Consider the following 26,799-nt stretch of genomic DNA (forward strand, 5'->3'; position numbering starts at 1 on the left):
CACGTCTTCTGAATAGACAGGGCTGTTTCCTGGGGTCAAAAACTCCCTGCATCACTGCAGGTATTACATCCTAGACAGAGACTGCATCTCTCAGTGGTCCCATTAATGGCCACTCTGATGCTAATGCTAATACAACCATAAAAACAGTGATTTTATCATATGGCTGTGAAGGATGGGTACTATGAATGCATACTTCATTTCCAAGGCTTCCAACAACTCTGCAAAGTAGGCATCATTGACCTCATTGCAGAGAAGGAAACTGAGGTCAGAGAGTTGAAATAACTTGCCAGGTCTTTCTGATGCCAACAGTTGTCCTCCACATGCAATGTTTTCTTAATAAAACTAATTTTCCTTTTTTTCTCCCAGGGAGGATGAGCCTAGGGAGAGGATGCTGTCCTGGGAGCTTGGAAGAAAGGACAGCACATGAGAGGATCTTAGGCAGATGGCAGCCACTCAAGGGCAACCCAGGCAGCGAACCATATGTACAGGCAGGCAAGGGCCAGAGGGAACGAGGCAACCCTGGTTGTTCTGAAGCACAGAGCTAGGAGATTGCTGGGAATGGTGCCGGACAGCAAGGCCAAGGAGCAAGAGCAGTGCCAAGACTTGAGGAGTTAGGGCCACCAAGCAGTCATGGAAAGCTGGCCTTTGAGAGTGGCAGCCAAAGTGACAGCTTCCTTTGACGCCCAGTGCCTGGCAAGGAAGAGGAAAGGCAGAGGAGCCCTGGCTGCCTACGTGTTCTGGTGGGTGGGAGCCACTGGGGTGACAGGTAGCAGTGACCATTTCCAAACCCTACCGGCCTATGAAATGAGGGCTCTTGAGAGACAGATCTACTTGCTTCCACTTGGTTCTAAGAGCAGAACAGGACAGCCTGTCATGAACCAGTGAGGCCAGGAGGCTTCAGAAGCCCATGTAAAGATGCCTTAGGTTGCACTAATTTGCAGTCCCACCAGCAGTGTAAGAGTGTTCCTGTCTCTCCACATCCTCGCCAGCATTTGTTGTTTTGGGATTTTTTGATACAGGCCATTCTTGCTGGGGTTAGGTGGTATCCCATTGTGGTTTTGATTTGCATTTCTCTGATGATTAGAGATGTTGAGCATTTTTTTTATATGTTTGCAGGCCATTATTCTGTCTTCTTTGGAGAAGTTTCTATTCATTTCTGTTGCATATTTCTCGAGAACAGGGTCATTTTTAGATCCACCTCATGGCCCATCTCACTCTGTGGTGGGCGTGGACGTGTCCACATGCCACGCTGTGCTTTGCAGTGGTTCTCCAGACCAGTGTGGTTGCTGACATACCTCCCCTGCCCTGCCACCACTTCAGAGGGAGGTCTTCAGTCTTTTGGGCTGCCCAATCCTGGTCTGGATTCTGGACCTCTCGTGCCATCCTTGCTTTCCTTTCTCTTCCATCTTGCTCTGCATCTTGCTGCTCTCTGCTTTGTCATTCAGCCTTCCCTTTCCACCCTAACCTCGTTCTTACTCTACTTGACCTTGGCATTGTCCTACTGTTTCAGAGTTAGTATGATCTACATATAGGTGAAAAACCCCAAATAACAGTAGCTTAAATAGGATAGAAGTTTATTTATCTTTCACATAAAAGAAATTCAGGGGCGGTTTTAGAACTGGTGCACTGGCTCCCCCCACATCATCGGGGACCCGAAATCCTATGGTTTTTTTTGTTGTTGTTGTTGAATTTTTAAATTTTTATTTTTATATAATTTCAAACTAGTAGAAAAAATTTAAGAATATTATAAAGAACTCTAGTATGATCAACAATGATCAATATTCTCTCATTTTTAACATTTTGCAATATTTCCTTTATTTTTGCTATCTATAATACTTCTTAACCATTTGAGAGCTTAGAAATCATACTTCTTACCCTTAAACAGTTTAGTACCTGTTTCCTAGGAATAAGGACATACTCTTGTTTAAACAGTAAAACAACCAAATTGATAAATGTTCTTATTTAATTTACAATAAATATTCAAATTTCACTTATTGCCTAATTAATACCTGTATGGTGTTTTGGTTTTTTTAATCTGCGTGTTTGTTTTTTTTTTAATCTAAGACTCTCAAGGTCAAATCACAGATCAAGATGGTAGCTGGAGCTTGAGCCACCATAGCAAAGAGCGAGGTGGGGAAGGAAAGGCAGAAAGACAAAACAGTGCCCCTCCTAGCTCAGCGAGCTCTCGCCATGTCCCATGCATCACTTTTACCTTCGTTTCATGGGCCAGGACTTCGTCACATGGCCCCACCTAGCTCCAAAGGGTACAGGGAAACATGGTCTTATTCTGGGAAGTATCAGCCCAGCTAAAAACGAGGGTTCCGTCATTAAGAAGGGAAGAATGGGTAGCTTCCCTTCCCTCTTTCTGTCACTCCTCTGCAGTGACCTAGGTTCACCGTTAATCATGGTTTGGGTTTTTCTTCTGGGTTCAGTGTCTTAGGCTTCTGAATATAGACCAAAAAGTAAAACATATCTAACCTTAACTTAGCACCAATGTCAAAGCCAGGCTTTGAGCTTTTCCCTCTTCTTCCAGGCAGTGTTACTTCCCACTGTGTTTGCCCAAGCCCCATGTGTAGTAGACCCAGACAACTGCCATGTTGTGATTAAGCTCATGGGCGGCAGAGCACTGCAGCAGCTGAGAACAGATGCAGTTTCTGTCCTGATTCCTCTCTCTCTGTTCTTGTTTAATGCACCAACTTTTATAGATAGAAGCAGGAAAGTAGAGATCCTGGAGCATACAAAAAATAAACAATCCCCACCTCTGCTCTAGAAGTTCTTTTGTGAAAAATGTAAGTAAATAAATATACAAAATGAAAACTCTCAAAAGCTATTAAGCTTCCAGGTTTCCTAGTTCAGTGACTTTTAATCTAAGTGAAGGAGAAACCCATTTTAAAAATAAAACCTCAGGCCAATTCCTAGTATGTAAAACATATAAAAGCAGTATTTTATTCTGTAAATTTACTTTATACATTCAGCTGTATATTTACTTATGAATTCCACTGATTAAATAAAATGAAGCCGTATTAATAAGCATAACTATTTGAAATTAGGACTTACAGATGTGGTCTTATACTCATGTTAATATCCATTTGTTTCTGTATGTATGTTTTGTTTGATTTCCTAGCATGTAGATCTGGATACATACAGATAAGTACTTATACATGGTGACACTTGTTACAGCCACTCTCTACAACTTGGGTCATAGTCTTCAGTCTAGTATAGACAACAGGAGCAGCTTTCTTCAGAATCCATGTAGCACAGAGTGGCAAATGACACTGGCAGCTCAAGTTAACCCACGGATAGCTTCAAAATATTAAAATTTAATACATAACATGTTCCAGTGTGCATGTCGTTTTTTATTACAACTTTATAAGTAATTAAGTGTATTAAAATGAAATAAAACTAAATCATTATGGAACCTTGGAATACTGAAGTCCATGGAGATATCTCCAAGTGTAGTATCTTATGTTCTTGTCTCACCAAAGTTGCATGTCATGGTGGTGAATTTTAAGTGTCAATTTCACTGGGCCCCAGGGTGCCCAGGTAAGATGTTATTTCTGGGTGTGGTGCATCTGCTAAGGAGTTTCCAGATAATATTGGCATTTGAATCGGTGGACTCAATAACGTAGATGGCTCTCCCCAGCATGGGTGGACATTTTCCTATCTCTTGTGGGCCTGAATAGAACAAAAGGCTGAAGAAGGAAGTATGCACCTGGTTTTTTTTTTTGTTTTTTTGTTTTTTTCCTGCCTCGTGGATTGAGCTAGAACTTGTCATCTTATCTTCTCCTGCCCTTGGATTGGGATTTAAGCCCTTGGCTCACTTGGTCCTCTGGCCTTAATAAAGGAACTGAATTACACCACCAGCTTTTCCCTAGGTCTCCAGCTTGCAGACAGCAGATCCTGGGACTGCTCAGCCTCCATAATTGCATGAGCCAATTCCTCATAATATATATATTATATATATGAGTATATTATATATACTCATTATGTATATTATATATAGACATATGTATACATACATGTATATTACATGTATATATGTATATGTTTCCTGTCTCTTTTCTGCTGGTCGTGTTTCTTTGGAGAACCACATCCCACCTGCATCACACTTCCTTCCTTCCCTGCCCCACCAGCTCTTCTCAGTGAGTATCTGATCTGCAGTTAGCAAGGGAGCTGGTATACTTTCTTCTTGCCTTTCCTGCCTGCACTGTTGCTGTTAGCTATGTCCACCCTTTCTTTGTTTTCCAGCCTATACAGCTTCTCTCTGGCGACCCCACGTTCCCCTCCTCACACCCGTCTCCACTGTGCATCTTTGCTTGTGGAGTCTGGGCAGGGCAAGCAGGACATGGGGTTAACAGGAGGAATCACAGTGTTGCACTTCCATTCATCGCTCCCTGCTAAGAACACTAACAGTGCCTTGCTTCTGTGGTATATGGGAGAAGCAAGTGTGCAGAGTGGTCTCTGCTAGAAGGCTGAAACCTTTTATTCCTGTAGAAGAAGAGGTCACAGATATATTATTGTGAATGCTAGGAGCCCGAGCTGTGTATGTGCCCTGCAGGTTCAGGACTGGGAGACTCTCCTTGTCTGGAGCCTTCCCCAACGATTACAACATGGGTCCTCACCCAGCAGCGATGTGATGGAGAGAAAGACCCTCTGTTGTTTCCTGTGGTGTCTCACCAACAATGGGAGGTGGGCTGCTGTGGGAAAGAGAGTCCGGAGCTCTGGGGTGGGCCTGGGTCCAAGCCCAATGAGTGGCCTCCCCACTCATTGGCTTTGTGATACTGGATTTCTCAACCTCTCCGTGCCCTGGTTTCTTGACCTGTGAAATGAAGAAATGAAGCTGCCTGCCTTTGCCATACATCATTACTGTACAACTCAATGGAGTCAGTATCCGTGAAAGTTCTTTGTACTCATGGAAGTTACACATCGTGATTTAGGCAGGTAGGCACATTTGAGCACCAGTGAGCAACTGATTCATTTAAAACATGAAATAATGCTTAATTTCTCACTTCTTTCCTCATTCTTGTCTAGTTCATATTCCACACGCAGCTCTTGTTCTACTTGGTCCCAGTGTCAGAAGCACTAAACTCTATTGATGTAACATAAACATTCAATTTATTCATAACCATAACCTCATTTTCATAAAGAGAGGAAAACGCAGATCTCTCTTAGGGCATTTTTTTTTGGATTTGCTTTCCTGTGAAACTGTGTGACGATTTAAGATTTTTATTTAAATATAGCTTTTGCCATTTTTACCCATGTGAACAAAGTTATGAGTGATTAGTAAATATTTGCAGAATTCCCAAGATTCAAATACTGTCTTAAAAGCCTCCTTTGGTATAATTTGTTTGAATTTTATCCCTTTTCCAAATAAATCTCAAAAATTAATAAGCAAACATTTTAAATGTGAAACAGTTTGTACAATTTACATAGTAATGGTTTTAAATTTCTTTGAACTGCACTTTGCATATTTTTCCCTGCAAGCATCCAGGCATTGAGCAGAACATCCCAAGGGTCCTGGGAGCAGAACTACTATTCCCGTTGGCATTCTGAGGATGACATGGGGCAGTAGGAAGGACCTGGGCCCTGTACACAGGGGACATGGAGCCACACCAGAGTCCACTGCTCCCTGGGTGGCCATCCCTGCCCTGGGCCTCAGTTTCCTCAAAAGGTGCAATGAGGACACCAAGCCTTACACTCTTCCCTCACTGCCTCTTCCTTTGAAAAGGTTTAACCAGTGTCCCCCCTCTGATCCAGCTACATCTCCTAATCCGTTCTCTTGTGTGTTAAGAGTTCCCCTTTCAAAACAGGTCTGATGGTGTCATTGCCCAGTGAAGACCATGATTGTCTTCTTATCATTTACTTTTCAAAATGTTCATTCTTTATTGTGGCATACAAGGGCCTGTAGGACCAACCACAAAGCCCCTCCCCCTAGGCTTTTTATCCTCTACTTCTTTTTTTTTTTTTCAATTTCAGCATATTATGGAGGTACAAATGTTAAGGTTACATACATTGCCCTTGTCTCCCCTCCCCCCTCAAGTCAGAGCTTCAAGCGTGTCCATCCCCCAGACAGTGTGCATCACACTCACTATGTACGTATGTATACACCCACCCCATCCTCCCCCTCCCAACTGCCCCACACCCAACAAATGTTTGTTTTTCTTTTTTTCTTAACATTTTGGTTACATTTTATATATTTGCCTCTCTCTAACAAGGATTAGAGGTTTGCCCTTCCCCTCCACAATGTTCACCACATCCCTCAGATGTGGGACTACTCCTCCAACCCCCGAATCCCTGGTGAACACCACCACCCTTTGAGCATCATAGTGTTAATCAGTCAGTACCAATTTGATGGCGAGTACATGTGGAGCCCATTATTCTGATCTTGTGTCACCTCACTTTGGATAATGGGCTTAAGCTCAATCCAGGATAATATAAGTGGTGCTAGCTCGCTGTCGTTTCTTAGAATTGAGTAATATTGCATCGTAAACATATACCAAATTTTAATAATCCATTCATGAATTGACGGACATTTGGGTTGACCCAGCAATAGCATTATTAGGCATCTACCCTAAAGAGCATAAGGCATTCTATTATAAAGACACCTGCACCCGAATGTTTATGGCAGCACAATTCACTATTGCAAGGACATGGAATATCCTCTACTTCTGACTCCAGCCACAGAACCAACCACTCACCCCATCCCAAACATACCATGTCGAGTTATGTATTTCCACTTTTGCACAAGGTGTCCTTTCTCCCTACAGCATCCTCCTCCATTCTCCTGCTGGTAAACTCCCGTGCACCCTTCCTGACCTAGCTCAAGCGCCGCTGCTTTTGTGAACCCCACGCCACCTCCCTGACCACCCACCTCTGCTGCCTGGCATTTTACGGACCTGTCTGTAGCACCTCGGACTTTGTTCTCTAGCTGTGTCTTTATGTTTATGTACTCCCTTAGGCTGCGAGCTGTGATAGGCTTTATGTTCCCAACACGTGGCCGAGAGCCAGGCACAAAATATTAATAACACTAATATTAAAGTGTTTGATAAATGAATAAACAAAAGAATGAATAAATGTTCTAAGAATAAAAGAACCAATTCAATCCTTTTTTTGGTTGTTAAACAACACAGGTAAAATGTATTTTTTTTAAGTGTGAGTTACTAGTAGTGTTATAAGTGATTCAGATTAATTAGAGATACTCTGTTTTGGAAAGAAAAACTTCTTGAACATTCAAATTGACTTAGAAAGCACAACAATTAATATATCTGTGAAGTGATGAGGATACATGTTTAAACTGGTATCTTTTAAGATTTTTTTAAGTTGCTTCTGTATTTGAATCATTATGTTTAAACCAATTTATTCTTATCTATTATTATTTAATTTTTAGACAGGTGATAGAGCCAACAAACAGCAGTGCTTAAATTATGCAATTTAATTTATTTCTAAAAATAGAATTTGTACTTGATTACGTATATCTTTTGAGTTTTGTACCTCGGTCTAAGGTCCCCAGCTGTTTGACAAGTCTTAACGTGACAGTGCTTACATTTCAAGTGAAGATGAACATTAAAGACATGAACAGACAAGTAACCAAGCTGTGTGATCTTGCATTTGTTATATTGGGCCTGCTTAACTTTCTGTGGGATGAAAAGGGCTGTACTAGGAATCACAAGGTTTTCCTTGAGTTCAAACATTGTAGGTACAGAATATCAGTTTCAAGTACAGTAGATGCACCCAGGAAGAGCTGTGAATCTATCAAATAATATACTTTATGTGTAAAGTATATAATCACTCTTCTGAGCCCCTCTGGTTTTTCTAATTTATAATTTGAGTATTTGTATGTTGTGTTTCGAAAGCTGGTATTGCTACAATACCTCTCCAGCATTGTAGCCAATGTGCTGTTGTCAAGTGCTCGCGCGGACAAGCGGCAGTTCTGGAGGCTGGGCAAGCAAAGGGTGTTGCACCCATGCCATGGGGTGCTCCTCACTCAAATGCAGAACGTAGCCACATGTGAACATGCTCCAGAAAGCAAGCTGAGCAAAGGGTCGGGGAGCCCCTCCTCTGCCTCAGAGGGCTTTGTCGGGATTCATTCTGCCAAATGAGGCCACCGAGTAGGCATTCCATAAAGGAGATTCCCATTCCTTTTTATGAAAATATGAATAAGGCAAGCAAGTCTTCACCTCCTCTTGTCCTGGCAAGGGAGATATCAAGGAAATATAATATTTTAAGATGCTTTTAAAAAAATATTCTGTTGATTTTTTGATAGTTTCCTTTCTATACCCAGATGTTCAGAAGGTGGTTCATTGTGCAGTAATAGGGGAAGAAGTTCCAGGCCAAGAGGATCAATGGGGACAAACACCAGAGGGTAACTGGCTTGGCAGCTACTGTGCATCCCCGGCGGAGTTTGGCACCTCTCCACAACCTGACATTTACCTTTACAAATATTCTCTTCTAGAGGGATAAATCAAATATTAATAGAATTAAAGTAGGAGTTCACGTACAATGCTCGATGCATTAAATGTCAGAAAATATGTGATGCTTGGAGCTTAGAGATCTTCTGAGCTTGTGTTCTTCCTAGGTAAGTGACAGAATGAAGTCTGGAACATTTCTGTTTTGTTTACAACAACCTAGAGAGTGATGGCAGTTTCATTTCTCTTGGGAGATAGATTTTTTTTTGCTCAAGGTCAGATCTACATCACTAAGCTCAACAACAGGAAGAAAATTCTCCAGGGCAAAAACATCTATTTCTGTGGATGCCACGTGGTACAGGTTTTGAGCAACTCTGGAGGGGGAGGTGCCTGTCCTCAGCCAAAGGCTTGGACTCTGGAAACATTTATTTGTATGTGTTAGTACATGGATTGTGTATATTTAATACACAAGGGATAAAAACATTTTAAATTCTGATATATTTATCTCTTATTCAGAAATGAAAAAAAAAGAATCCTATCATTTAGTGGGAATGAAGATTTGAGAACCACTGGTCATTATGTATATCTGAATATTTTAACTTTCCTATTATGGTACTTTGTTTCAGGTAAATTAAAAGCGGGCAGAAAGTCTTACCCTATGTATGATCAAAATCGAAAGATGCATAGCAGTTGGTCAAATGTTCAGTTGCTTTGCCTGTATGTTTTCCATAATGTTAGAAATCCAACCAATTCATTGTTAGGAAGTTTTTATTTTCCTCTGGCCAATGCTCATGCTTCATTGTCATCCCTTGCCCATTGGCTGCACTGGTGTTTAGGGAGAAAGGACCACCTACACATCCAGCCATGTGATAAGACCAGTCCTTCTGCACTAGGGACAAAGGGGCCACCATTGTCCTCCTCTCTAAGGACTTCATTGTCCCCTTGAAGGCACATAAATGGTTGAAATTCAGTGTGGTACTTGGAGGAGCAGGGGAGATGTGTTTAAGAGTATTTTATTGAGAAATGGGTAGGATCTGGTGCAAGATTTAAAGCAGAAGTAAAAAAGAGGAAGAAAGTTGAGGGTGACTCTTAAGATTCCAAAGGGGTCTCTGGATAGAAATTATACCCTTTGGAGAAAAATATGAAAGTAGAAATAATAAATACAGTTTTAGACATTTGAAGTTTAGTTCCACATAAGATAGTAGCCTGGAAAAGATATTAGCGATTACAAGTCCTAGGGAAAAACCCTAACCCAGTTATTAATACAATTCTTAGGAGAAAATGTGAGACCAGAGGTGTGAGAACCCTGGGCACAGGAACAGTGGTTTGACCCATATATGGTTACATTCCTCAATGGATGGATGTAGAACAAGGAAAGAAGAGGACCAAGGAACAAACTCTGGGGAAAATATTATGAAACATGAATCAATCTGAAGAGAAAACCGGGTGGCTCTGAGGGGGTCCTTGCTGTCGGGAGAACGACATGAGTGCAGATGCCAAGGAGGCCACATGGAATGGGGACTTTAAGAAAATGTTCATACCCCCATAATATCCCGAATTTTAAAAAAATAATAAAAAAATCTTTGGATCTGACAGCCTGTGACTTCAGCTCTCCAAAGATGTGTCAGTCCGGGAATCATCAAGAGAACAGACAGAAACCCTCCAGATACCTCATGTCCTGTAGAGGGGTTTTAATTTGGGGAAGGAATCACACAAGTCTTAGAGCTGGGAAACAATGGGAAGAACTTGATGTCACCCAGAGGTCAGTAACAGCGGGAGGCTGCTCTGCCTTCAGGGCTAGAGGAGAAGAGGGTATAATTGGGATCCTGCAAGTCTGCACCTGCTTGATGATGTCGCCACCGCTGCCATCGTTGCTACTGGAGGAACCCCCACCGCCAGGAAGGAGCCATGGAGGCCACATTCACCCACAGTCCCTTGTCTCTATCAGAACGTAAAGCAGAAAAATGGCGTTTCCCACCTTCCACTTTCTACCTTTGAGCCTCCCATGAACAACTCCCACAAGCAGAACTTGACCGACACTGGCAGGCAAAAGAATCTGGGAGGTGTCGTTTCCACGCTTCCCACCCCCTGTGCTACACAGAGGAGAGCATGGAAAAGCAAGAAAGAGCCTTAGTCCCTCTTCCAGATCCCTCTCCCAGTTCCCAGAGGGAACTAAGGCAATTGTTTTTATAGACTAGATGCTGTTAATTCTGGTTTTTAAAAACGAGAATATGTGACGTGTGCCAGTTTTCATGGAACATAACGGAGTGTCATGGGGTCATCAGTGATTCATGGTTTTCGGGACATTTTCTTCATTTGTGTTTTGGCAGTTAAGACTTAGAGGATAGTTTTCCTTTCTCTAAGATTGACGAGGTCTAAGTTAGAGTTGACACAGAAGGAGAAGTGGGCCACACACAGGGGAGTGGGTGTGGAGGAGGAAATAGACACGTGGAATGTGCCTTTATGGAAAAGGAGGCTTCTTCCACGTGTATCTGGAGCATTCTCTGCCAGCTTCCTTTATTCTTGGCCCTCACACCCCCATTCCTCCTGGGCTGCTGCTCAAATGAAGTTACTCAGAGCTCTTGATAGAAGGATCCTGGGCCGTCCCATGCACTGTGGCTGATTCGAGGTGGGGAGTATGGTTGACCTGTTTACAGCTGTGAAAATAAGTCATGAGGACAGTGGTTGTCAGACTGTGCTTTGTGGACTCCCCAGGGCTCCAGGGGAGCCTTCCCCATGTTGCCATGAGGGTTAGGGGGGCAGAGGGAGCTGGGGATGGTTGTTGGGGGGGGGTATGGTGCTGGAGGGCGGGCACAGAGTGAGCAGGGAGAGTTGGCAACTTCCTCGACAGGTTTCCCCACTGGATCTGATGAGCCTGTAGACTTGGGAGTGTGTCCCCTCTTGTAGGCTAGATGCCCTTTGGTTTTTCTTTTTCACATGCTCCTGGCCAACGGTCTGGGTTTATAGCAAAGCTCTAATATGCCATGATGTTGATATGAGTCCTACGGTAAGAAAGTCCCAGCTTTCTTGTGACCTAGCCATTCCCATGTTCTTTTCAAGAAAAGAATCGTAATGTCTCTAATGCGCTCTCATGCGTTACTACAGAACTCTTCACATGCTCAAGGTCAGATGGGTGGGTGTTTGATTTCGCTGTCTTTCCTCCAGACATCTAAATGTCACTCAACATCTTCCATGTTAGGGGAGGGCAGAAACATTGTAGGAATTTCTTAGTTTTATTAAACATGGAATTATACATCTGTTCCCATTATTTTTACTTATTTCAGTGGGTTCTGTAGAAGCGATTTATGTATCTGTGCGTTCATCCTGCAGCCCCTTTTTCCACTGAATTGTGTCTATAAGTTCCTCAACAATTACAGTTTGAACTTAAGTATAAACTATGGCTCTCTTCAGTGACCTCAAATTTTTTTAAACTCATTATTCTTCTTATATAGAGATGGCAACTAGCAAAAATGTTTCAAGATATAGAAAGAATTGTAACTATTCTTATGCTCACCGCCCTCACCTCCCAGAGACCAAAAAAAAAAGAAAAAAAATGGCAGTTTTTAAAAAAGTAATTAGAGATATTTTTGTCCAAACCATCTTTTCAATCACATCACTAAGTTGACCTCATATTGGCAAATTGTATAATACTAGTAGCTTTTGGCTAAATATTCCAGAAGATCTGATGGGAGAGATGAGAGCCTTTTCTGAGCACCCGTTGTGGGGTGGAAGCTTAGCTGGTTTGAACCGATGTAATTCCAGATGTTTGTGTGACTGCTTTTACTTTTTAGGCACCTGTAGCACAACTCAGGTCGTTTTTTAATTTATTTCTGCAACAAGCATTTCAGAAAGCTGCTGATACCCTTCTTTGCCCAAAAAAAAAAAAAAGAAACCCAGGCTTAGAAGAGCGGGGTGATTTGTAGCTATGAGGAGCAGAGCCAGCACCTCTCAGCCTCTTGTGGCTTCCGTGTTAGCTGCGTGGTCCACAAAACTCGAGGCTGATGAGGCCCTAGAGCATTGTCAGGGCCACAGCGAATGCTTCTGCTCCCAGGGCTAACGAGACCTGCAAAAGTCCTTCTTTTTTTTTTTTTTTATTTTGGCATATTATGGGGGTACAAATTTTAAGGTTTCAAAAAATGCCCTTCCCCCCTCCCCCCACAATTCTGAGTTTCCAGCATGACCATCCCCCAGATGGTGCACATCTCACTCATTATGTATACATGGTCTTCTCCAATTACGGCTGGTATCGGTGTGTGTCATTCATTCTAACATTCAGAGGGAGTATTTACATTTTTATTCTCTTTCCTCATAGATCTATAGTATCTTGAGCTCTTTTAGCCTTGATTGATTGATTTATAACACAGTCAGGGAGCAGCAAAATGATTCTGCCTGAAATTACCCAGTAGGAGGGTGGTATTAGCCATGGCAAATTAAAAGCAAAACATACTTTGAAATTATCATGAACATGGTTACACTGTAAATTGAGCTGCCCGCTTTGGAGCCTGGCTCTTAAAAGCGTTTATAACATTAGTGGAAGAAGGATTCCCTGACGGAGCCACCACTCACCTCACGATCACTCTTTGCTCCACAACAGCCGTGCTCCAGCCCCACCTCCCCCGCTGAAACTGCCCTGGTCAGGGTCCCCCCTGACTTCCATGCTACCAAATCCAGTGGACACATCTCTGTCCCCATGGCCGACAGTCATCCACACTCCCCTTCTCGAAATAGCCTCTTGCCCTGTCATCCTCCCCAGTCTCTCTGTCTGGTTTCCCATCTCTCGCCTTTCTGCCTGAGTTTTCCTGGCTGGTCCCCAGGCCCTATTCCCCACCTTGCTACACTGTCCCTTAGGGTGACTCATCATTCTCATATGTATGAAGATGTTTATGAAGGTGACTCCCAAACTCACACAGCTGGCCCTGCCCTCTCCTCTGAGCTGCTGAAACACACACCCAGGTGTCCCCTTGGCACTGCTCCTCAGCCCCTGCCCACACGACTGTTCCTTCTCCCTGTGTAGTTACACCAGCCAGAAACCTGATTTCCTCTCTGGGCCCTGAGAAGGGGCGCCAGGCATCAGCCCACTTCCCCCATCTCTCCTCCTCCTGCCCAGTCCAAACCTCGGTCATCCTTACCAAGATGACTGCAGCACTTCCCACACCTCCATGCCCCAAACTTCCAAGCTTGCAAGACTCTCTAAGAGGCAGGCCTCACCTGGCAGAGGCTGACATTTCCCTGCTCACAATCCTCAATAGTTTCCCCTTTGCACTTAGAAGAAAATCCAGACTTCTTTCCAGAGCCTGTGTCTTATTCTGCTTCTGCCTTCTGCAAATATTAAGCTCTTTTCTCCTGTTGCTCCCTCTGCCGGGGATGCGAGTCTTCCACTGGGCTAGCACCTTCCCAGCTTATTGTTTTAGCTGGAACCCCACCTCCTCCAGGAAAGCCTCTCTCATCATCATATCTAAAGTAGGTCCCCATGTTATATTCTTGGTCTCAGCACCCTACTTATTCTGTAATAGAATGCTTCACAACTTATTTTGTTTTGCTTAGTTTGTCACTATCTGAATACATGTTTCGTGAAAGGAGGGGCTATGTCTTTTTTTCTTTTTCTCCCCAGTGCCCACAGTGGCAGGTGACCAATTGAGTGAATGATTCACCATCTAAGCAGTAGTACCTGTGACCATCAAGGGGTGGCTCATAGCTATGGATCAGAATTGCCATCCGTTTGATAAATGAGTTGAAGGATAGTAAATGAGTGACACACATGCCATCACTTTTCCATGGCAGGCACGGCTAGCTCGGCACGACAACTAACCCCATTGAGCTTGTGTGCCTCTTCTCAACACATAGCGTGTCCTTCACCCACTAGCAACCTATCAGAGTTGGCATGGCCATCACTTTTCCATGGCAGGCACGGCTAACTCGGCACGACAACTAACCCCATTGAGCTTGTGTGCCTTTTCTCAACACATAGCATGTCCTTCACCCACTAGCAACCTATCAGAGTTGGCATGGTGACTGAATAAGAGACCATGAAATGTTGATAGGCTTTTAAGATGCCTGCTGTAAAACAATCTATCGGGAGGAGACTAAATCAGATGTTAGAGGACATTGCCAAAGATCAGACTAAACATGTTCAGCATCTTTGGCTACTAGGGAAATGCAAGAAAAACCACAGTGTGATACCATGTCACACCCACTGTTACCTAATGCTAAAGCAACAAGTAAGTGTTGAGTATTCATGTGCAGATACTGCCATAGAAACCTTCTTGATAATGTAGATAAGTGTGATCAAAGGTAATAGATATTCAGACCACTGGATTTCTCACTAACCCAGTAAAATAACTAGTATTTACTTTTTGTTGCTTTACTCATTTAAAATCTCTAGCAACCCTGTGAAGTAGGAATTATCAGTGCTGTTTGGAAAAACGGGATGGGGAGCTTTTTGGCAAATGATGAGCCCAGCTTTGTACTCTAGCCTCTGACACTAAATCTATCCATCTTTTCCACATGGCTGACCATTTGGAGGCCTGGTTCATCCCAGGACATTTCAAAGCAGGTAGCTTGCCTTGCATGATTCTTGGTTGATTCTGTAATTAACCACCATAAGTTATCCTTTTCAATTCTACCCAATGACTTCTTTGATGAAATACTACAGGGCAATAGAGTCTAATAAGTAGCAGATGGCCCAGAAGAATGACATTCCATTCCTCCACTGAGCCTGTGGTTCAAAACACCTCATTTGCTCAGAGTAAACTCTGGAGGACATGGCACAAGCCAGTGAGTTTTAAAATGTCATTGGAATTTGCAGTCCTGTGTATTAGAAAACAGAACTCATGAAGCTCAAGTGATCCTGTGGATTGAGTTGAAAGAGCTTTTTTGATCCCCAAAGACTTTCCTTCCTGGACATTTAATCCCATTTAATTTAGTGTCTCTGAAATATCAATATAAGCCAGTCAATTTGAGGCTGTCTTATATTGTTGACAGATTTCAGAGCTGTCAGTGAACGAGCACAACTTCTGCTCTAAATCTAAGAGACTTAATAACATCTTCCTTCCTTGAGAAAACACCCCTCTTCTGTCTCCCTGTAAACATTTTATTCAGCCAAGTTGCACATAGGCTATTTTGGCCTGTAGAATTGTTAGGTTCTTCCTTTCCAATACTGGACTCAGCCTCAATCTTCTTTTCCAATACTGGACTCAGCCTCCCCTTATTATCCAGTGTTTAAACTGCCAGTAAGTACTGGGCGCTATGCAGAGCAGTGTGAGCCCCATGTGTGAGCCAGCTAAGGGCACCCAACAGCCAAATCTGCACACACCCTTTGAATTGTTGTGGACAGATGTTTATGATATGTTGTTAAGTGAAAAAAGAGGTTATATAACCATGCATAGATTTCTAAATCTAATAGCAGGATGAGATGAGCTGGTAAGATGCTCTTTTACTAAAAACACATTAAAATGCTAATAAAATATAAAGTTTAATATAAGAAAGGAAAAATGTTTGTAAATTATATGTCTGGTAAGGGATTTGTGTGCAAAATATATAAAGAGCTCTTACAACAATAAAAGACAAATAATCTAATTTAGAAATGGATAAAAAATTTGAATTGATTTTTCTCCAAAGACGGTATACAAGTGGCCAAATAAGCACATGGGAAGATGTTCAACATCATTAATCATTAGGGAAATGCAAATCAAAACCACAATGAGATCCCACCTTACACCTCCTAAAGTGGCTGTAATCAAAAGGCAGATAATAACAGTATTGGTAAGGATGTGGAGAAATTGGAACCCTCATGTTTTGCTGGTGGAAATGTAAAATGGTGCAGCCATTTGGAACATAGTCTGGAAGTTTTACAAAAGGTTAGACATAGTGTTACCATATGACCCATCAATTTCACTACTGGAATTGAAAATATAAGTCTAACATGAGAATATTTTCTCCCATTCTGTAGGTTGTCTGTTTGCTGTCATGATAGTTTCCTTGGCTGTGCAGAAACTTTTTAATTTGATCAGGTCCCATTTATTTATTTTTGTTGTTGCTGTGATTGCCTTTGGGGTTGTCTTCATAAATTGTTTGCCCAGGCCAATGTCTAATAAGAGGTTTTCCAACATTTTCTTCTAGAATTCTTATAGTTTCATGCCTTAGGTTTAAGTCTGTTATCCACCATGAGTTGATTTTTGTGACAAGTGAAAGATACAAATCCTGTTTTAGTCTTCTACATTTGGCTATCCAATTTTCCCAGCACCATTTATTGAATAAGGATTCTTTTCCCCAGTGTAAGTTTTTGTCTGCTTTGCCAAAGATCAGATGGCTACATGAGGATGGTTTTATATCTGGGTTCTCTGTTCTATTCCATTGGTCTATGGTCTCTGTTCTTGTGCCAGTACGATGCTGTTTTAGGTACTATTGCCTTGTAGTGTAGCTTGAAGTCAGGTAAATTGATGCCTCCCAATTTGTTCTTTTTGCTAAAGATTGCTTTTGCTATATGGGGTCTTCTCTGGGTCCTATTCTGTGTTGAATGTCCTGAGTTTTCATATCATTGGAAAGTCAAAAAACCACAGGCTGAATCATAGTAAGTAGGTATTGTCTATGTTTTACTTCTACTATAATAATGATATAGTAATAGTAAAATAGTAATAAAAATAATAGCAATAGAAAGAAATAATGTTTCTACCATTCTTTGTGGGCCCTCAGTTTTGTAGCAGGACAAACAACTCAAACTTACCAATTCAGAGTAACCTGGTTACTTTCAGTTAGTTTTCTCCCAGGTAACTTAGTCTGTTTGGGGCATAATCTCATCTTTCAAGGATTCTCCTTTCCCTCTCCCACAGGGAAGAACGTATGCACCATCACGTTATGCATTAACATGGCTGGCTATGTGCCCAGTGTGACCGTGAGCTTTTTGGAAGAAGGAAATCGTCTTGTATCCAACTCTGACTCACCAGTGCCTTGATCTGCTGTCACCCAGAGAATTCTTATTGACTCACATTGATCTGAAAGCTTTTAAAATCCCTGGATACTTCAGTTTCCAGGAATGTTAAATAGGGCCAGGGTTGTATTTATCATATTCCCAGCAGGGCTGTTGTGAGGATTAATGTTTTATCATAAGTGATCTCTTGCTCCTTTAAAAAGGCATTAATTAAGTTAAAGGTTTTGTTTTTTAAAGATGTGCTTATTAGTTTTTTAATGATCTGTGTCTCCATGTAGTCTCTGAAATATAAGAAATGAGGCGTTCATGCTTTTCTCTTAGAAAAAAATGGCATACAGGAGCGCAAAAAACTGACCCACCATTAGCATTCCTCTCTAGACATCATGTTATGTGGTTGATCTTTCTGAGTTTTGTTGTTCTACAGGAAGGTCCTATCTGGTAGCTTGGCCTAAGGGAGGGTCAGGGTGAGGTGCCTTGGGGAGACAGACCCAACCTGATGTGTTATTTCTCTGCTCCCCTCTCCCCTGCCATCTCTCAGCGAGCTGAAGCAGAAGTTGGATGAGGAAGGCAGCAAGTGCAGCATCCTCTCGAAGCACCAGCAGTTCGTGGAGCACTGCTGCATGCGCTGCTGCTCGCCCTTCACCTTCCTTGTCAACACCAAGCGCCAGTGTGGGGACTGCAAGTTCAACGTCTGCAAGAGCTGCTGCTCCTACCAGAAGCATGAGAAGGCCTGGGTCTGCTGCGTCTGCCAGCAAGCGAGGTGAGTGACCTGCGCACCCCCAGGGTCTGTGCTGGTGGCACCCGCCACTTCCTTCAGCCAGGTAGGACCAGCAGGGATTGACAGATCAGCACGGAGTATAGACCACAGCAGAAGGATTGCTGTGGAGAGATGTGTACTGGTTAAGGATGACCACTGACCTTCACAGAGAGGAAGACCTCAGGGAGCCCTGGGTGTAAGTAGAAAGGAGAGGTCTTGGAATTGAAGGTGCAGCTCCCTCGTGCTTCATCCATCCTTCTGCAGTTTCTCATCTGGTCTCATCCTTTCATTCATTCCTTCCAGAAGCATGTTGGATTCTTAGCAATTATGCTGGGTGCTGGAAACATGATGGTGAACTAGGCAGAGTGCTAGTGACTCGGAGTGTAGGGTGATGATGGGATTTGTGAGTGTTGGTCTCACTGTGTTGACACGTGCCCTGACCAATTTGTCATTGGCCGTGGGGGACACTGAGAAAGGAGTGACTGGCCCTAGTGCTTGGGGAAAGCTTCACAGAGGACAAGAAATCAAAGCAGGATTATAAAAGATTAAAAAAAAAAGAGTTAATACTGTGAAAGGGAAGATGAAGACCACCACATGAAGGAAATGGTTAGCATGGCAGTTCTTATCCTCCCTCAGCGACCAGCAGAGCATTTCTTGGATACATTGTGTATTTACAAACTAATGAGTTTGATAGGCCAGCACCTGGAATTCCTTGGAATTCTTAAGTCTGTGGGGATGCTAGCATCTGTAGAGCACATTATGATTCGGATCTTCTGCTTCCATAATGCCTGTTGCAGTGAGCAAGACTGAGACTGGCTGGCCCTGAGAGCATGCACTCAGGAGCTCCTGCCACCCTTGTCTTTCCCATCATTCCCTTTCTACTCCCCTTGTTCTTTTTACTTATATTCTTTAACACATCAAGTCCTAGCATTTTCCCATAGAACTAGTTAGTGGAGACAGCTGCTGTGCTCCCCCAGGGTCTCCAAGGAGTCAGTCTCTGGGCTGTAAATAACAAAGGAGGCCACAGACACCAACTGAGGCAAAAAGTGGTTTGCTGAGCACCAGTATCAAGGACTGGCTGCTGCCCAGGTCTTGCGTCTGACTTTCAGAGCAAAGAACATAGCCGCGTCTCCACAAGGCAGCTTGATGGGAGGAGGAGACACCCTGTGACAACAAGGGGATGGAGGAGACTCAGATGTGGATGATCTTGTCTTTGGGAGTGGTGGATGGACAGCGGTTCGTCCGTGCCTTCCATTTCTCAGTAAAGGGTGGGCTAGGGCCAAGCACTTGAGAACAAGAGAGTTGGGTGTTGGAAATAATCAGAGTAGGTTTGACATCGGCATTACAGGAGTTAGAGATCCAGGCTTTTGAGCCAAGTTCTAGTAACTAATCATGAGTCTGTTTGCTTTCAACCTTCCCATGGCATGTTTCACTCCAGCCACACTCACCTGCCCAAGTGCAAACATGACGAGCGTAGACAGTTGGTTTATTACTGGGTTGGGAGTTTTCTAGGGGTTTGGGAAAGGTCAGAGGGTGATGGAGTTTAGGCTATTAGATAGCGAAGAAAGTCCAGACACACTCTGGACGATGAGGGAAGTAAAGACAGAAGGTGCTATGGATGGATGGGGAGGATGTGAGGGGCTCAGTCAACCAGAAGTCCCTGGTAAAGTTGAAGAACTGTCACAGAATGGGTACTTAACAAAGCAAATCAGAAGAAAAGAAAATTTTGTGCAGGGAGGAAGACGTTTGAATGAGTGATTTCCAAAGTGAATTAGTTGGGCAGTTGTTGGGAATAGGAGATGAAGTCTAGACAAGGATGTCAAGGAACTGAAAAGTTAATACCCATGGGTTCTGAAATGACCAGGTGGTGATAGTGGTATGGAGGTGAAGAGTGAGGTAGGGGGCAAGTTTTTCTTGAGTGAGAAGGAGGAGCTAGAAGGTCAGGAGGTGACAGAAATAAAAAGTAGAAGAGTGTGGGATGACTGAATGTCATGATTCTGCACCCGGCAATTTGGGTGAGTCTTGCACAGCACTGGGCTCAAACATTGGCCATGGCACCACTGTGCTACCCTGGCATTTGTTACCAGCTGGTGGTGAATGCCACCAAGACAGGGACCCTGTCTTCTTCAGCTACATTTGTAACACCAGACCCTGATGCATAGAAGGCACATGGGTCTTCGTGAGCCAAAATTAGAACAGGACAATGTCCAGTAGCAGCCAGAGGCATGGTATAAGATGAAGCTTTAGGAATTTTAAAGAGGAAAGGATCCAGGGAGTATTAGGTATCCTAAAGAGGTTCTGCAGAAAAGAGAATCCCAGATGGAACTCCAATGGAGAGGAGGAATCATGAGGCATTGTCAAATAAGGTGTGGCATGAGCAAAGAGGCAGGTGCCCCCGAGGAGCATGGAGGACCTGCAGCAGACCACGCTGGCAGTGGGAGGATGGTGAGTCATTGGGTCAGTTCATGAGAAGAATCTGGGTTTGATCCTCAGAGTGTGGTGCAGTCACTGAAATTTCAAACCCTACCAGTTATTAAATATGCTATTCTTTATTGTGCCTCAACATACTCACCCATAAATGGAAAGAAGTATTAGTATCTACAGTTTTGTTTCTTTCAATGTTTCTCTTTTCCTTTTTCCACTGAGTCAGAAAAATCTCCAAATTTAATACGGTTAGTAGCAATAAAATATGCAGTCACAGCCTCTGGACCCTACATTTACCCTAAGTTGTATGTGGGGATCTTTTATTAGTTATAATTAAATGACGTATTGCATTCCCGTGCACAACCTCAGAATCATCTCTCTTACAAAGGGAAGAACCTTCCTTTGCAAAAGGATGAAGATCTTCTGATTCAAATCCTTTACTGTTTTGTTTATACTATATGACTGCAAGAAATTGCCAGATATTGAAAAATAAGTTGTAAAGAGGGCAGAAAATGTCTGCTAAGGCTACATTTTAAATTTCCACTTCATAATTCTAACAAGTTAATGAGAAGGTAATCCCAGTTAATTTAATCTTGCATTGCATCCATCAACATTGCATAGCAGCTCCTGAGTTCAGAAGTAGAACACTAGGAAATAAAGGACCATTCATAGAAAGATACCTGAAAAGACATGCAAAAACTAGTGTATGCGCTTTTTAAGGAAGTGGGGGGTTAATGAGTAGTCTTCCACCCTCTGTGCGTCTAGCTCAGAGCACACCCACACTTGTTTAATCAAAGCTGGCAAAAAAGGGACACTGAGGAGAGATTGGGAATGTTGCTGTTTTAATCTCATATTATGTCTTCAGGGATGTTTCCAGGGTTTGGGAATTATTGTTGGCTGAAACCAAAACAGATGGAGAAGTTTAGTCCATTCCCTATTTTTCCATATTATTCAAGTCAACGGAAACTGTCTAGGGAAAAAATCCATGAGACATGGCACATTTTTGCTCCTTGAAATTTCTCTAAGGCCAAATTTGACGGAGAAGTACATCTGGGTCACGGTACTGCAGATGTACGGCCTGGGGGCCGACAGTCTTTTATGTTGTAGCTGGATCGTGTTCCTGGTTTTTGAAGGGTTCGTAAGAAGAGTTTATTTTATTCATAGTAGAGCAGCCAACTGCATAAACCCTTAGCATTGCACACAAGAGCCATAGCCAAATTCATCGTGTAAAACATTTAAGGAATATTTTGACTTGAACCAAGTATGAAAAATTTCAGATAAATAACAACTTCCAAAACCTGCCCGATTTTTTTTTTTTAAGCTGAAAAATAGTTTACAACAGATTGTTGAGACTTTAAATGCATATTTTACCCTGGCAAAAGCCAGCCTCAGGCTGGATGGTGGCAGTGTGGACTGCCCACTGTGCTGCCGTCCACTTTGTCTAGGGGCCCCTCTGCCTGTCAGTTGATCTGCAATGCCTCCTTGGTCAGCAGTGAATAACTTCAGCCATGAATCTTTGTGCCGTTCTTCCATCATATTCATATTCAAGCAAGTAGGTTTCTAAAACATTGTGTATGTCAGATTCCAGGAAGAGCACATTTTGTGTGTTTGTGTGTGTGTGTGTACATACATGTATGTGTGAAATCTCAGTACATTAGTCGATAGCAGCTCTGTGAAACTGCACAGATGACCACTTTAGCAAGACCCATATTCTCTCCCCTCTACCCACGGTGTACTTTTTCTTTCCTTATGCAAATTAACCCCATTTTTGTTGCATCGGTTTAATTTCTAGCTGCTTACCTAATGGCTACCACAAGTATATATTTTCTTGAGATACTATAGGCCACGAATAACTATAATAAAATAATTCTTGTCCACAGAAAATTATGGAGCTAAGAGTTGAGGGCTGACATTCATGTGACAATATTAGCACATAGCCTCAGAAGTAAATATTAATATCCATACTGATAATTAATATAATTGACTGATATACTGATAATTAATAATTAATATCCGTACTGGGCTTGCCTATGATGCAGGTCTAAATGAGTGAGTCAGATTACGACACAGATTCATCAGAAGAGGGCTCAGAGTATCAAGTCACTAAAAAAAAGTTGATAATCTATAATTTCTTTTAATCTCAATGAAAAAAGTCTACATGTCCTGCTGTTCTATTTATTTAGTTCATTAAAAGCATTTTAAGAATTTTAAATGAAAATTCCCATGTAATGGTCATTGCTGTAGTTATAATCATATGGTTGGTTCCTCATCAGTCATTTTGCTCCATCTGTTTTGCATTAAAATGTATTTCTGTTTGTCAATATCAGTTTAAACTTTTTAGCTTTGGTAGAGTAAAAAACATTAAATGAATTTATTATAGAATGAATGATGAATTGTTAATATTTATTTTAGAAGCTATATAGCAAATGAGAAACTATTGAATCATTCCCTTTGCTATTTTTTGTTATATGTAAATATATCTTCTTGACAATATATTGTATAGATTCATTCAAACATTATAAATAAGGACATATAGTAGTTGCATTTTAAGGTCTTCTGCAGGAAACAGAACTTTGTTCAGAGTGAGCCCAGCTCATACACATCAGCCATTGTCATTTCAGGTTGAATTGACTCAAGAATGACATCCCGGCCAGGCGTGGTGGCTCACGCCTGTAATCCTAGCACTCTGGGAGGCCGAAGCAGGCAGATTGCTCAAGGTCAAGAGTTCGAAGCCAGCTTGAGCAAGACCCCGTCTCTAGTAAAAATAGAAAGAAATTAATTGACCAACCAAAAATATATACACAAAAAATTAACCGGGCATGGTGGCACATGCCTCTGTAGTCCCAGCTACTCGGGAGGCTGAGGCAAGAGGATTGCTTGAGCCTAGGAGTTTGAGGTTGCTGTGAGCTAGGCTGACACCACGGCACTCACTCTAGCCTGGGCAACAAAGTGAGACTCTGTCTCAAAAAAAAAGAATGACCTCCCTACTTTCCTTGGGGACAAATTGGCTTTCTAGTGCTTATTTTGCTTCATTATTAAAAACTGTTCCCTGTGAGTTTTGTCATTTTGTACTACAGACATACTTCTTTTTATTGTGCCTTGCTGATACTGCATTTTTCACAACTGAAGGTTTGTGGCAGTCCTACAAGTTTATTGGCACCATTTTTCCAGCAGCATGTGCTCACTCCATGTCTCTGTGTCATATTTTGGTAATTCTCGCAGTATTTCAAAGTTTTTCATTATTATTCTATCTGTTATGGTGATCTGTTATCAGTGATCTTTGATGTTATTGCTGTAATAGTTTTGGGGTGCCATGAACTGCACCCATATATGTGGCAACTTTAATCCATCCATGTTGGCTGTGCTCTGACTGTTCCACCAACTGGCCCTTCCCCTATCTTTCTCCTTCCCCTTGGCCCTCCCTGCTCCCTGAGACACAATAACATTGATATTAGGCCAATTAATAATCCTAATTGTTCAAGTGAAAGGAAGAGTCACTTGTCACCCACTTTAAATCAAAAGCTAGAAATGATATAAGCTTAGTGAGGAAGTCATACTGAAAGCCAAGATAAGCACAAAGCTAGGTTTCTTGCTCCAGACACTTAGCCAAGTTGTAAATGCAAAAGAAAAGCTCTTGAAGGAAATTAAGCTACTCTGGTGAATACACGAATGATGTAAGAAAGTAAAACAGCCTTAATGCTGACAGGGAGAAAATTTGAACAATCTGGATAAAAGATTAAACCAACCACAACATTCCCTTGAGCCAAAGCATAATCCAGAGCAAGGTCCTAATTCTTCTCAATTGTGTAAATGCTGAGAGAGGTGAGGAAGTTTCAAAAGAAAATTTGAAGCTAGCAGAGGTTGGTTCATGAGGTTTCAGGGAAGAAGCTGTCCCCATAGCATAAAAATGCAAGGTCAAGCATCAAGTGCTAATGGAGAAGCTGTAGCAAGTTATCCAAAGATCTGGGTAAGATGAAGGTGGCTACACTAAACAACAGATTTTCATTGTAGACGAAACAGCCTTCTGTTGGAAGTAGATGTCATCTAGGACTTTTCATAGCTAGAGAGGAGAAGTCAATGCCTGGCTTCAAACCTTCAGAGGACAGGCTGACTCTCTTGTTAGGAGCTCATGAAGCTGGTGACTTTAAGTTGAAGCCAATGCTCATTTATGATTCTGAATATCCTAGAGCCCGTCAGAATTATGCTAAATCTACTCTCTATGCACTCTATAATTGGACCAGCAAAGCCTGGATGATGGCACATCTGTTTATTGCATGGTTTATGGAATATTTTAAGCCCATTTTTAAGACCTGTTATTCTGAGAAAAGATTCCTTGCAAAATAATTACTGCTCACTGACAAAGCACCTCATCACCCAAGAGCTCTGACAGAGATGAATGAGAAGATGAATGTTGTTTTCATGCCTGCTAACACAACATCCGTTCTGCAGCCCAGGGATCAAGGAGTAATTTCTACTTTTAAGTATTATTATTTGAGAAATATATTTCATGAGGTTATAGCGACCATAGATAGTAATTCCTCTGTTGAATCTGGGCAAAGTAAATTGAAAACCTCTGAAAAAGATTCACCATTCCAGATGCCATTAAGATTGTGATTCATGGGAAGAGGGCAAAATATCAACATTAACAGGAGTTTGAAAGAAGTTCATTCCAACCCTCATGGATGACTTTGAGGAGTTCAAAACTTCAGTGGAGGAAGTGACTGCAGATGTTGTAGAAATAGCAAGAGAGCTAGAATTGAAAGTGGATCCTGAAGATGTGACTGAACTGCTGCAATCTCTTGATCATAGTTGAATGGATGAGGAGTTGCTTCTTATGGATGAACAGAGAAAGTGGTTTCTTGAAATGGAATGTACTTCTGGTGAAAATGCTGTGAACACTGTTAGAATGACAACAAAGGATTTAGAATATTACACAAATTGAGTTGATAAATATTGCAGCAGCAGAGTTTGAGAGGATTGACTCCAACGTTGAAAGAAGTTCTACTCTGGGTAAAATGCTACCAAATAGCATTGAATTCTACAGAGAAATCTTTATGAGAGGAAGAATCAATTGATGTGACAGACTTTATTGTTATTTTAAGAAATTGCCATGGCCACCTCGACCTTCAGTAACCACCACTCTGATCAGTCAGCAGCCATCAACATCAAGATAAGACCTTCCACCAGCAACAAGATTATGAGTTTCTGAAGGCTTATATTTACCATTAGCATTTTTTAAGAATTATGTACTTTTTAAATTAAGGTATATACATTGTCATTTAGACACAATGGTATTGCATATTTGATAGACTTAAGTATAGTGTAGACATCATTTTTGTGTACACAACGCTTAATAGGCTAAGGTACTGTGTAAACATTACTTTCATATGCACTAGGAAACCAAGAAATTTGTGTGACTTGCTTTATTGCAATACTTTATTATGGTGGTTTGGAACCAAATCCACAGTATCTCCGAGGTCTGCCTGTGTTACCTTTAACACAGACCAATTTTGAAGATTGTTTTCAGGAGCGAGAGAAAAAAAAATTTCTCGTAAACTAAAATCAAAACATGTTTTCTCATTATGTTTGTGGAACTTGCTTCGGCTTTCCTGAGAAAATGTAAGGCTTCATTTCTTTTCCCTTGGAATTGAATATTCTTTACTTCAATCTGATCACTTTATTACTTGGTATTCACACAGCCCACGTGCTTCATAAATTAGCATTCTATCCTTTTGGCATAAATTCCACAGTAGAATGCTTCAAGTAGAATCTTTTTTCTTATTAAATTAGTGATATTTTTTAAAAACAATTACTCTGTCAGTGTTGATGAGGGTGGATTGCAAAAGGCTTTTTCTTCCATTGCTAGTGAAGTCTACATGGGCATCACCTTTTACCAACATGTAGTATCGAGAGCCTTCAACATACCCAAGCACTTTTAACCAGTAATTTTATTTTTGAGAACTTATAATTAACCCTATAACAGAATAATTTTAACTGCTGTATAAAAATGAGTTTTACTTTATTATTTATAAAATAAAAAATGTAAATAATCTAAGTGCCCAGCAGGAGAGTGGCAGAAGTAAATTAGGACACATTCAACTTGACAGAATATGATGAGACCTTTAAAATTGTGTGTATTTTGTTAGCAGGGGTAAACTTTTATATTAAAATGTTAGATTAAAAACTTCATTATAAAAATGTACATGTTATATAATCACTGTATAATAAGGAAAATAGAAAACAGACAGTAAAGAGATACACAATTAATGCTATTAAGAGTAATTATT

The 26,799-nt window shown here is 41.7% G+C and overlaps 1 protein-coding gene across 4 annotated transcripts in view; it reads left to right on the top strand.

The window, feature by feature from the left end:
* The window catches only part of MYRIP (myosin VIIA and Rab interacting protein), a 334,798-nt gene that overhangs the window by 128,732 nt on the left and 179,267 nt on the right, over window positions 1-26,799 (top strand). For all 4 annotated transcript variants that reach the window (XM_020285128.2, XM_020285059.2, XM_076006566.1 and 1 more), the window contains one exon: window positions 17,870-18,091. In XM_020285128.2, the coding sequence (XP_020140717.2) occupies window positions 17,870-18,091 (222 nt within the window). The remainder of the gene's footprint in view (window positions 1-17,869; window positions 18,092-26,799) is intronic.

The sequence above is a fragment of the Microcebus murinus genome, chromosome 1, assembly GCF_040939455.1.
Source record: "Microcebus murinus isolate Inina chromosome 1, M.murinus_Inina_mat1.0, whole genome shotgun sequence".
NCBI lineage: Eukaryota > Metazoa > Chordata > Mammalia > Primates > Cheirogaleidae > Microcebus > Microcebus murinus.